Source organism: Pristiophorus japonicus, unplaced genomic scaffold, assembly GCF_044704955.1.
Source record: "Pristiophorus japonicus isolate sPriJap1 unplaced genomic scaffold, sPriJap1.hap1 HAP1_SCAFFOLD_411, whole genome shotgun sequence".
Lineage (NCBI taxonomy): Eukaryota > Metazoa > Chordata > Chondrichthyes > Pristiophoridae > Pristiophorus > Pristiophorus japonicus.
The window spans coordinates 232,117-245,566 of record NW_027253992.1 but is presented as its reverse complement, the minus strand read 5'-3'; the positions used below and the strand labels follow the sequence as shown (position 1 = coordinate 245,566).

Below are 13,450 nucleotides of genomic sequence, written 5' to 3'. Positions count from 1 at the left end.
ACTAGGGGGTACGATACTCGGGAGGTATGATACTAGGGGTTATGAAACTAGGGGGTATGATACTAGAGGGTATGATATTAGGAGGCATGATACAAGGGGGCTATGATACCAGGGGGTATGATAACAGTGGGGTATGATACTAGGGGGTATGATATTAGGGGGCATGATACTTGGGGGCTATGATACCCGGGGGCTATGATACCAGAGGGGTATGATACTAGGGGATATGATACTAGGAAGTATGATACTAGCAGGTATGATACTAGATGGTATGATACTAGGGAGTATGATACTAGTGGCGTATGATACTAGGGGTTATGAAACTAGGGGATATGATACTGGGGGTACGATAACAGGCGGTACGATACTAGGGGGTATGATATTCGGGGGGTATGATACTAGAGGGTATGATATTCGGGGGCATGATACTTGGGGGCTATGATACCCGGGCGCTATGATACCAGAGGGGTATGATACTAGGGGGTATGATACTAGGAAGTATGATACTAGCGGGTATGATACTAGAGGGTATGATACTAGGGAGTATGATACTAGTGGCGTATGATACTAGAGGTTATGATACTAGGGGGTACGATACCAGGGGGCACAATACTAGGGGTAAGATACTAGGGGGTATGATACTAGGGGGTATGATACCAGGGGGTACGATACTAGGGGGTACGATACTAAGGAGGTATGATACTAGAGGTATGATACGAGAGGGTACGATACTAGGGGGGCATGATACTAGGGGGTATGATACTAAGCGGGTATGATACTAGAGGGTATGATACTTGGGGGTATGATACTAGGGGGTACGATACTAGGGGGGTATGTTACGAGGGGGTACGATGCTAGGGGGGGGTATGATACGAGGGGTTATGATACTAGGGGTTATGAAACTAGGGGGTATGATACTGGGGGTACGATAACAGGCGGTACGATACTAGGGGGTATGATATTCGGGGGGTATGATACTAGAGGGTATGATATTCGGGGGCGTGATACTTGGGGGCTATGATACCCGGGCGCTATGATACCAGAGGGGTATGATACTAGGGGGTATGATACTAGGAAGTATGATACTAGCGGGTATGATACTAGGGGGTACGATACCAGGGGGTATGATACTAGGGGGTATGGTACTAGGGGGTATGATACTAGGGGGTACGATACTAGGGGGTATGATACTCGGGGGTACGATACTAGGGGGTATGATCCTAGTGGGGTACGATGCTAGGGGGGTACGATACAAGGGGGTATGATACTAGGGGGTATGATACTAGAGGGGTATGATACTAGGGGATACGATACTAGGAGATATGATACTGGGGGGTACGATACTAGGGGGTACGATACTAGGGGGTATGACACTAGGGGGTATGATACTATAGGGTATGATACTGGGGGGTATGATACTAGAGGGTATGATACTAGGAGGTATGACACTAGAGGGTATGATACTAGGGAGTATGATACTAGGGGGTACGATACTAGGGGGTATGACACTAGGGTGTATGATACTAAGGGGTATGATACTAGGGTGTATGATACCAGAGGGTATGATACTAGGGGGTATGATACTAGCGGGTATGATACTAGGGGGTATGATACTAGTGGGTATGACACTAGGGGGTATGATACTAGTGGGTATGACACTAGGGGGTATGACACTCGTGGGTATGATACTAGGGGGTATGATACTAGGGGGGTATGACACTAGGGGGCATGTTACTAGGGCGGGTATGACACTAGGGGGTATGATACTACGGGGGTTTGATGAGTTCAAATCCCATTCGGATAGTTTCAGAATTTGAATTCAATAAAAACAATCTGGAAATAAAAAGCTGGAACCAGTAAAAGAATTTGTCTGTGTCTCTGGGTGTGATGGGACTGAGTCTGTGGGTGTGATGGGTCTGTGGGTGTGATGGGTCTGGGTCTGTGGGTGTGATGGGTCTGGGTCTCTCGGTGTGATGGGTCTCTGGGTGTGATGGGTCTGGGTCTCTGGGTGTGATGGGACTGAGTCTGTGGGTGTGATGGGATGATGGGACTGTGGGAGTGATGGGCTCTGGGCTTGATGGGTCTCTGGGCGTGATGAGTCTCTGGGTGATAATAGAAATTTACAGCACGGAAGGAGGCTATTTCGGCACATCGTGTCCGCGCCAGCCAACAAGAGCTATCCAGCCTAATCCCACTTTCCACCTCTAGGTCCGTAGCCCTGTAGGTTACAACACTTCAAGTGCACATCCAAGTATTTTTAAAATGTGGTGAGTGTTTCTGTCTCTTCCACCCTTTCAGGCCATGAGTTCCAGCCCTTCAGCCTCTGCATGAAGACATTTCCCATCAAATCCTCTCTAAACCTTCTACCAATTACTTTAAATTTATGCCCCATGGTTGTTGACCCCTCTGCTAAGGGAGATAGGTCCTTCCTATCCACTCTATCGAAGCCCCTCATAATTGTATAAACTTCAATGAGGTCTCCCCTCAGCATCCTCTGTTCCAAGGAAAACAAACCCAGCCCATAACTAAGATTCTCCATTCCCGGCAACATTCTCGTAAATCTCCTCTGTACCCTCTCCAGTGTAATCACATCCTTCCTGTAATGCAGCTGTTATATATGTATACTTGTATTTACTCTGTACAACTACCAGAGGTCTCATCCCCTGGAGTCCCAAGAAATCCCATAATCCCTTGGGAGCACAAGTATTTAAGGAGGCTTCACAGGTTGGAGAGGCACTCTGGAGACCTGCAATAAAAGACTACGGTCACACTTTACTTTGAGCTCACAATGTTCAGTCTGACTTTTTCTCCATACACTACAACTGGCGATGAGATACAGATAGCGAAACCAAAGATGCAGAGAACAGTGGGCATCCTGGAGAAATTCTCGGAGGGAGATGATTGAGTCACTCAACAAAAGTTTCCCAACCAATACTTTGTGGCCAATGAGCTAGATGGGGAAGAGAGCGCTGCCAAACGAGGGGCGATCCTCCTCACCGTCTGTGGAGCACCAACGTATGGCCGCATGAAGAATCTGCTCTCTCCAGCAAAACCCACGGAGAAATTGTACGATGATTTGTGCACGAGAGCATTTGAACCTGAAGGAAAACGTTCCGATGGCGAGGTACCGGTTCTACACCGACAAAAGGTCTGAAGGCCAGGAAGTGGCGAGTTATGTCGCTGAGCTAAGACGCCTTGCAGGATATTGCGAATTTGAAGGACATTTGGAGCATATGCTCAGAGACTTTTTCGTACTTGGCATTGGCCATGAAACCATCCTTCGCAAACTTTTGACTATAGAGACCCCAACCTTGAGTAAGGCCATAGCGATAGCCCAGGCGTTCATTGCCACCAGTGACAATACAAAGCAAATCTCTCAGCACACAAGTGCTACTACAAGTACTGTGAACAAAGTGATGTTGTTTTCGAATCATAACGTACAGGGCAGGTCACACATACCTGCAGCTGCATGTCCGCAGATGTCTCAGAGTCCACCATCAAGGGTGATGAATGCAAGGTCATTAACACCTTGTTGGCGCTGCGGGGGTGATCATCATTTCCATTCATGCCGATTCAAAGAGTACGTTTGCAAGGGCTGTGGAACAATGGGACACCTCCAACAAATGTGCAGGCGAGCTGCAAAGCTTGTTAACATAGAAACATAGAAACATAGAAAATAGGTGCAGGAGTAGGCCATTCGGCCCTTCGAGCCTGTACTGCTATTCAATGAGTTCATGGCTGAACATGCAACTTCAGTACCTCATTCCTGCTTTCTCACCATACCCCTTGATCCCCTTAGGAGTAAGGACTAAATCTAACTCCTTTTTGAATATATTTAGTGAATTGGCCTCAACAACTTTCTGTGGTAGAGAATTCCACAGGTTCACCACTCTCTGGGTGAAGAAGTTTCTCCTCATCTCGGTCCTAAATGGCTTACCCCTTATCCTTAGACTGCGACCCCTGGTTCTGAACTTCCCCAACATTGGGAACATTCTTCCTGCATCTAACCTGTCTAAACCCGTCAGAATTTTAAATTTTTCTATGAGATCCCCTCTCATTCTTCTGAACTCCAGTGAATACAAGCCCAGTTGATCCAGTCTTTCTTGATATGTCGGTCCCACCATCCCGGGAATCAGTCTGGTGAACCTTCGCTGCACTCCCTCAATAGCAAGTACGTCCTTCCTCAAGTTAGGAGACCAAAACTGTACACAATACTCCAGGTGTGACCTCACCAAGACCCTGTACAACTGTAGCAACACATCCCTGCTCCTATACTCAAATCCCCTCGCTATGAAGGCCAACATGCCATTTGCTTTCTTAACCGCCTGCTGTACCTGCATGCCAACCTTCAATGACTGATGTACCATGACACCCAGGTCTCATTGCACCTCCCCTTTTCCTAATCTGTCACCATTCAGATAATAGTCTGTCTCTCTGTTTTTACCACCAAAGTGGATAACCTCACATTTATCCACATTATACTTCATCTGCCATGCATTTGCCCACTCACCTAACCTATCCAAGTCACTCTGCAGCCTAATAGCATCCTCCTCGCAGCTCACACTGCCACCTAACTTAGTGTCATCCGCAAATTTGGAGATACTACATTTAATCCCCTCGTCTAAATCATTAATGTACAGTGTAAACAGCTGGGGCCCCAGCACAGAACCTTGCGGTACCCCACTAGTCACCGCCTGCCATTCTGAAAAGTACCCATTTACTCCTACTCTTTGCTTCCTGTCTGACAACCAGTTCTCAATCCATGTCAGCACACTACCCCCAATCCCATGTGCTTTAACTTTGCACATTAATCTCTTGTGTGGGACCTTGTCGAAAGCCTTCTGAAAGTCCAAATATACCACATCAACTGGTTCTCCCTTGTCCACTCTACTGGAAACATCCTCAAAAAATTCCAGAAGATTTGTCAAATATGATTTCCCTTTCACAAATCCATGCTAACTTGGACCTATCATGTCACCTCTTTCCAAATGCGCTGCTATGACATCCTTAATAATTGATTCCATCATCTTACCCACTACCGATGTCAGGCTGACCGGTCAATAGTTCCCTGTTTTCTCTCTCCCTCCTTTTTTTAAAAAGTGGGGTTACATTGGCTACCCTCCACTCGATAGGAACTGATCCAGAGTCAATGGAATGTTGGAAAATGACTGTCAATGCATCCGCTATTTCCAAGGCCACCTTCTTATGTACTCTGGGATGCAGTCCATCAGGCCCTGGGGATTTATCGACCTTCAATCCCATCAATTTCCCCAACACAATTTCCCGACTAATAAGGATTTCCCTCAGTTCCTCCTCCTTACTAGACCCTCTGACCCCTTTTATATCCGGAAGGTTGTTTGTATCCTCCTCAGTGAATACCGAACCAAAGTACTTGTTCAATTGTTCATTTATTTGTTCCCCATTATGACTTCCCCTGATTCTGACTGCAGGGGACCTACGTTTGTCTTTACTAACCTTTTTCTCTTTACATATCTATAGAAACTTTTGCAATCCATCTTAATGTTCCCTGCAAGCTTCTTCTCGTACTCCATTTTCCCTGCCCTAATCAAACCCTTTGTCCTCCTCTGCTGAGTTCTAAATTTCTCCCAGTCTCCGGGTTCGCTGCTATTTCTGGCCAATTTGTATGCCACTTCCTTGGCTTTAATACTATCCCTGATTTCCCTTGATAGCCACGGTTGAGCCACCTTCCCTTTTTAATTTTTACGCCAGACAGGAATGTACAATTGTTGTAGTTCATCCATGCGGTCTCTAAATGTCTGCCATTGCCCATCCACAGTCAACCCCTTACGTATCATTCGCCAATCAATCCTAGCCAATTCACGCCTCATACGTTCAAAGTTACCCTTCTTTAAGTTCTGGACCATGGTATCTGAATTAACTGTTTCATTCTCTATCCTAATGCAGAATTCCACCATATTATGGTCACTCTTCCCCAAGAGGCCTCGCACAACGAGATTGCTAATTAATCCTCTCTCATTACACAACACCCAGTCTAAGATGGCCTCCCCCCTAGTTGGTTCCTCGACATATTGGTCTAGAAAACCATCCCTTATGCACTCCAGGAAATCCTCCTTCACCATATTGCTTCCAGTTTGGTTAGCCCAATCTATGTGCATATTAAAGTCACCCTTTATAACTGCTGCACCCTTATTGCATGCACCCCTAATTTCCTGTTTAATGCCCTCCTCAACATCACTACTACTGTTTGAAGGTCTGTACACAACTCCCACTAACGTTTTTTGCCCTTTGGTGTTCTGCAGCTCTACCCATATAGATTCCACATCATCCAAGCTAATGTCCTTCCTAACTATTGCATTAATCTCCTCTTTAACCAGCAATGCTACCCCACCTCCTTTTCCTTTTATTCTATCCTTCCTGAATGTTGAATACTCCTCGATGTTGAGTTCCCAGCCCTGATCATCCTGGAGCCACGTCTCCGTAATCCCAATCACATCATATTTGTTAACATCTATTTGCACAGTTAATTCATCCACCTTATTACGGATACTCCTTGCATTAAGACACAAAGCCTTCAGGCTTGTTTTTTTAACACCCTTTGTACTTTTAGAATTTTGCTGTACAGTGGCCCTTTTTGTTCTTTGTCTTCGGTTTCTCTGCCCTCCACTTTTCCTCATCTCCTTTCTGTCTTTTGCTTTTGTCTCCTTTTTGTTTCCCTCTGTCTCCCTGCATTGGTTCCCATCCCCCTGCCATACTAGTTTAACACCTCCCCAACAGCACTAGCAAACACTCCCCCTAGGACATTGGTTCCGGTCCTGCCCAGGTGCAGACCGTCCGGTTTGTACTGGTCCCACCTCCCCCAGAACCGGTTCCAATGTCCCAGGAATTTGAATCCCTCCCTGCTGCACCACTGCTCAAGCCACGTATTCATCTGCGCTATCCTGCGATTCCTACTCTGACTAGCACGTGGCACTGGTAGCAATCCCGAGATTATTACTTTTGAGGTCCTACTTTTTAAACCTGCAAACCACCACATTGCAGAGGAGGACAGATCCACGGAGGATCACGACGAACCAGATCCTCAGATCGAGGAGGCAGAGGTACATGGGGTGCACACATTCACCACAAATTGTCCCCCGATAATGCTGAACGTTGAACTAAATGGACTCCTGGTGTCAATGGAGCTGGACACGAGTGTGAGTCAGTCCATTATGGGCAAAACATTTTTTCGAAATATTATGGTGCAACAAGGCCTCAAGGCCAGTGTTAATTCCAGTTCGCACGAAACTAAGAACTTACACGAAAGAACTGATTCCTGTGTCAGCAGTGCTACCGTAAAGGTCTCCTACGATGGAGCGGTGCACAAGCTACCACTCTGGGTGGTACCGGGTGATGGTCCCATGCTGCTCGGCAGGAGCTGGCTGGGAAAGGTACGCTGGAACTGGGACGACGTCCGAGCACTATCGCCTGCTGACAACACTTCGTGTGCTCAGGTCTTAAACAAATTTCCTTTGCTGTTCAAACCAGGCTTCGGGAAATTCCAAGGAGCAAAAGTGCAGATCCACCTAATGACTTCAGCCTACATGATGCAGGAACTGGAGGAATCATCGAAGGCCCTCACCTGCATCAACATGCACAAAGGTCTTTTTGTTTATAACAGATGCCCGTTTGGAATTCAATCAGCGGTGGCGATATTCCAGAGAAACATGGAAAGTTTACTGAAGTCGGGCCCCACACCGTGGTCTTCCAGGACGACATCTTGGTCACAGGTTGGAACACAGTCAGCATCTGCAGAACCTGGAGGAGGTTCTTTGTCGACTCAACCGCCTGGGGCTCAGGTTAAAACGCTCGAAGTACGTTTTCCTGGCGCCTGAAGTGGAGTTCCTGGGAAGGAGGATTGCGGCAGATGGCATCAGGCCCACCAACGCAAAGACGGAGGCAATCGAGAACGCACCGAGACCACAGCATGTGACGGAGCTGCGGTCGTTTCTGGGACTCCTGAACTACTTTGGTAACTTCTTACCGGGTCTCAGCACACTGTTAGAACCACTGCATGTCTTACTACGAAAAGGGGACGAATGCGTTTGGGGCAAAAGCCAAGAAAATGCCTTTGTAAAAGCGAGAAAATTGTTATGCTCAAACAAATTGCTTGTGTTGTATGATCCATGTAAGCGGTTGGTACTAACATGTGATGCATCGTCATATGGCGTCGGGTGTATATTGCAACAAGTTAATGATTTTGGGAAACTGCAACCAGTTGGTTATGCATCCAGGAGTCTGTCTGAGGCTGAGAGAGCCTACAGCATGATTGAGAAAGAAGCGTTAGCATGTGTTTATGGGGTAAAGAAAATGCATCAATACCTATTTGGGCTAAAATTTGAATTGGAAACTGACCATAAGCCACTGTTCTCCGGAGTAAAGGGATAAATACCAGTGCATCGGTCCGTATCCAGAGATGGGCGCTCACAACTATGCCATCCGCCACAGGCCAGACACAGAAAACTGCGCCGATGCTCTCAGTAGGCTGCCATTGCCCACCATGGGGGTGGAAATGGCACAGACCGGCAGATCAAAACCTGGACAAGCCAGGACCCCTTATTATCTCTAGTCAGAAGCTGTATGCTTCACGGGAGCTGGTCCAGTGTCCCAGTGGAAATGCAGGAAGAGATAAAGCCGTTCCAGCGGCGCAAAGATGTCGATACAGGCAGACTGCCTTCTGTGGGGCAATCGAGTAGTGGTCCCCAAGAAGGGCAGAGAGACCTTCATCAATGACCTCCACAGTACCCACCCAGGCATCGTAATGATGAAAGCGATAGCCAGATCCCACGTGTGGTGGACCGGTATCGATGCGGACTTAGAATCCTGCGTTCACAGATGTAATACATGCTCGCAGTTAAGCAATGTACCCAGGGAGGCGCTGCTAAGTTTATGGTCTTGGCCCTCCAAACCGTGGTCTAGGGTACACGTCGACTATGCAGGCCCGTTCTTGGGTAAAATGTTCCTTGTGGTTGTAGACGCGTACTCCAAGTGGATTGAATATGAGATAATGTCAGCTAGCACGTCCGCTGCCACTACTGAAAGCCTGCGGGCCATGTTCGCCAAACACGGCCTACCCGATGTCCTGGTGAGTGACAACAGGCCATGTTTTACCAGTGCTGAGTTCAAAGAATTCATGACCCGTAACGGGATCAAACATGTCACATCTGCCCCGTTTAAACCAGTGTCCAATGGTCAGGCAGAGAGAGCAGTGCAAACCATCAAGCAAGGCTTGAAGAGGGTACGAGACCCCACTCACTCACTGGGATCCCACCTGCTGAACTGCTCATGAAAAGAGCACTTAAGACAAGGCTCTCGTTAGTTCACCCTGATCTACATGAACAGGTAGAGAGCAGGCGGCTTCAACAAAGTGCATACCATGATAGTGCAAATGTATCATGCGAGATTGAAATCAATGATCCTGTATTTGTATTGAACTATGGACAAGATTCCAAGTGGCTTCCCGGCACTGTCTTGGTCAAAGAGGGGAGCAGGGTGTTTTGGGTCAAACTTTCAAATGGACTCATTCACCGGAAACACATAGACCAAATCAAACTCAGATTCACGGACTATCCTGAGCAACCCACCTTGGACCCTACCTTTTTTGATCCCCCAACATACACACCAGTGGCAACCGGCACCACGGTTGACCACGAAGCAGAACCCATCATCCACAGCAGCCCAGCAGGACCCAACACATCAGGCAGCCCAGCAAGGCCAGCTGCACAGCAGCCCAGCGAGGGTACAACAAATGATTCAACAACACCAGCTTTCACACCGAGACGATCAACCAGGGCAAGAAGGGCCCCGGATCTACTCACATTGTAAATAGTTACACTATTGACTTTGGCGGGGGGGGGGCGGGGGGGGGGGTGGTGTTGTTATATATGTGGACTTGCATTTACTCTGTACAGCCACCAGAGGGCTCATCCCCTGGAGTCCCAAGGGATCCCATAATCCCTTGGGAGCACAGGTATTTAAGGAGGCTTCACAGGTTGGAGAGGCACTCTGGAGACCTGTAATAAAAGACTACGGTCACACTTTAATTTGAGCTCACAGTGTTGAGTCTGACTCTTTCTCCATACACAAAAGCAGTGACCAGAACTGCATGCAGTGCTCCAGCTGTGGCCTAACCACTGTTTTTACAGTTCAAGCATAATCTCCCTGGTCTTGTATTCTATGCCTCGGCTAATAAAGGCAAGCATTCCATATGCCTTCTTAACCACTTATCTTTCAGGGATCTGTGTACTTTCAGGGATCTGTGGACATGCACTCCAAGGTCCCTTTGTTCCTCTACACTTAAGAACATAACGTAAGAACATAAGAAATAGGAGCAGGAGTAGCCTGCTCCACCATTTAATACGATCATGGCTGATCCGATCATGGACTCAGGTCCACTTCCCTGCTCGCTCTCCATAACCTCTTATTCCCTTATCGTTTAAGAAACTGTCTATTTCTGTCTTAAATATATTCAATGACCCAGCCTCCACAGCTCTCTGAGGCAGCGAATTCCACAGATTTACAACCCTCTGAGAGAAGAAATTTCTCCTCATCTCAGTTTTAAATCAGGATGCCTTATTCTAAGATTATGCCCCCTAGTTCTAGTCTCCCCTATCAGTGGAAACATCCTCTCTACATCCACCTTGTCAAGACCCCTCATAGTCTTATACGTTTCGATAAGACCATCTCTCATTCTTCTGAATTCCAATGAGTAGAGGCCCAATCTACTCAACCTTTCCTCATAAGCCAACCCCCTCATTTCTGGAATCAACCTTGTGAACCTTCTCTGAACTCTCTCCAAAGCAAGTATATCCTCCCGTAAATATGGAAACCAAAACTGCATGCAGTATTCCCGGTGTGGCCTCACCAATACCCTGTATAACTGTAGCAAGACTTCCCCGCTTTTATACAAGGGAGAACCAGTGGATGTGGTGTATTTGGACTTTCAAAAGGCCTTTGGCAAGGTCCCACACAAGAGATAGGTGTGCAAAATTAAAGCACATGGTATTGGGGGTAATGTACTGATGTGGATAGAGAACTGGTTGGCAGACAGGGAGCAGAGAGTCGGGATAAACGGGTCTTTTTCAGAATGGCAGGCAGTGACTAGTGGGGTGCCACAGGGCTCAGTGCTGGGACCCCAGCTCTTTACAATATACATTAATGATTTGGATGAGGGAATTGAGTGTAATATCTCCAATTTTGCAGATGACACTAAGCTGGGTGGCGGTGTGAGCTGTGAGGAGGATGCTATGAGGCTGCAGAGTGACTTGGCTAGGTTAGGTGAGTGGGCAAATGCATGGCAGATGCAGTATAATGTGAATAAATGTGAGGTTATCCACTTTGGTGGCAAAAACACAAAGGCAGAATATTATCTGAATGGCGGCAGATTAGGAAAAGGGGAGGTGCAATGAGACCTGGGTGTCATGGTACATCAGTCATTGAAAGTTGGCATGCAGGTACAGCAGGTGGTAAAGAAGGTAAATGGTATGTTGGCCTTCATAGCTAGGATTTGAGTATGAGAGCAGGGAGGTCTTACTGCAGTTGTACAGGGCCTTGGTGAGGCCTCACCTGGAATATTGTGTTCAGTTTTGGTCTCCTAATGTGAGGAAGGATGTTCTTGCTATTGAGGGAGTGCAACAAAGGTTCACCAGACTGATTCCCAGGATGGCTGGACTGACATACGAGGAGAGACTGGATCAACTGGGACTGTATTCACTGGAGTTTGGAAGGATGAGAGGGGATCTCATAGAAACATATAAAATTCTGAAGGACTGGACAGGTTAGATGCAGGAAGAATGTTCCCGATGTTGCGGAAGTCCAGAACCAGGGGACATAGTCTCAGGATAAGGGGTAAGCCATTTAGGACTGAGATGAGGAGAAACTTCTTCACTCAGAGAGTTGTTGATGCCAGTTCATTGGATATATTTAAGCGGGAGTTAGATGGCCCTTACGGCTAAAGGGATCAGCCATGATCTTACTGAATGGTGATGCAGGCTCGAAGGGCCGAATGGCGTATTCCTGCACCTATTTTCTATGTTTCTATACTCCGTCTTCTTTGCAATAAAGGCCAAGATTCCATTGGCCTTCCTGATCACTTGCTGTATCTGCATACTAGCCTTTTGTGTTGAATGCACAAGTATCCCCAGGTCCCGCTGTACTGTAGCACTTTGCAATCTTTCTCCATTTAAATCATAACTTGCTCTTTGATTTTTTTCCTGCCAAAGTGCATGACCTCACACTTTCCAACATTATACTCCATCTGCAAAATTTTTGCCCACTCACTTAGCCTATCTATGTCCTTTTGCAGATTTTTTGTGTCCTCCTCACACACTGCTTTTCCTCCCATCTTTGTATCATCAGCAAACTTGGCTACATTACACTCAGTCCCTTCCTCCACTTCTCAGTGTCCTACCATTTAATGTGTAATCCCTTTCCTTGTTAGCCCTCCCCAAATGCATTACCTCACACTTCTCTGGATTAAATTCATTTGCCACTGTTCTGCCCACCTGACCAGTTGATCGATATCTTCCTGCAATCCGCAGCTTTCTTCTTCATTTTCAACCATACAGCTGATTTTAATATCATCTGAACATTTCTTAATCATACCCCCTATATTCAAGTCTAGGGGCCCAAATTTGATGGACTCACCACCCACTGCTGCCGACATTCCTCGTGAAGATCTGCCCAGTGTCACTTTCGATGTGGGCTGGAGTGAGCGGGAGGGGAGAACCGACAGTAAGTGCCCACCGACGTCAACAGATGGCTGAGTGGCGTAAGTGAACTCCCGCCCGCCCAGATGTCAGATTCAGGGGTGGACCACTGCGAGGCGGCTCGTCTGTTCCCGACGGTTGGTATGAAGATACTGAAAAAAAGGTTAGTAAACTTTAAAAAAAAATTTTCTCAGCGACTTACCTCAATGGTGTTTCCTGAAGGTTTCCCGATGATTTTTTTTTCTCTGATGATTTTAATTTTCGGGTCTTCGACCCTCCGTGGGCTTGCCTCCATCCTCGGCGGCACTTGGGTGGCCTGCGCCTCTGCCGCCGAGAATGAGAGCTTTCACCGGCTGCCACCCAGATTGGCGGCGTGCGTTGCAGATTTGTTGCCCGCCGACCTTCGAGGGACCTGGGTGATGAAAACCCTGTCTAAAGAACCATCAGAGACCTTGGCGGCCGCACTTGGGCGGGCGGGGGCCTTCACCAAATTCGGGCCCTAGATCATTGATGTATACCACAAAAAGCAAGGGACCCAGCACTGAGCCCTGCGGAACCCCACTGGAAACATCCTTCCAGTCACAAAAACACCCACCAACCATTACCCTTTGCTTCCTACCTCCAAGCCAATTTTAGATCCAACTTGCCATTTTGCCCTGGATCCCATGGGCTTTTACTTTCGGGACCAGTCTGCCATGTGGGACCTTATCAAAAGCTTTGCTAAA

At 47.3% G+C, this 13,450-nt stretch overlaps 1 protein-coding gene across 1 annotated transcript in view; it reads right to left on the bottom strand.

Moving 5' to 3' along the window:
- The window catches only part of LOC139250691 (uncharacterized), an 83,215-nt gene extending 70,195 nt beyond the window's left edge, over positions 1-13,020 (bottom strand). Inside the window, exon 1 of the mRNA XM_070873069.1 lies at positions 12,928-13,020. Within this exon, the coding sequence (XP_070729170.1) occupies positions 12,928-13,020 (93 nt within the window). The remainder of the gene's footprint in view (positions 1-12,927) is intronic.
- Between the last annotated feature and the right edge of the window lie 430 nt (positions 13,021-13,450).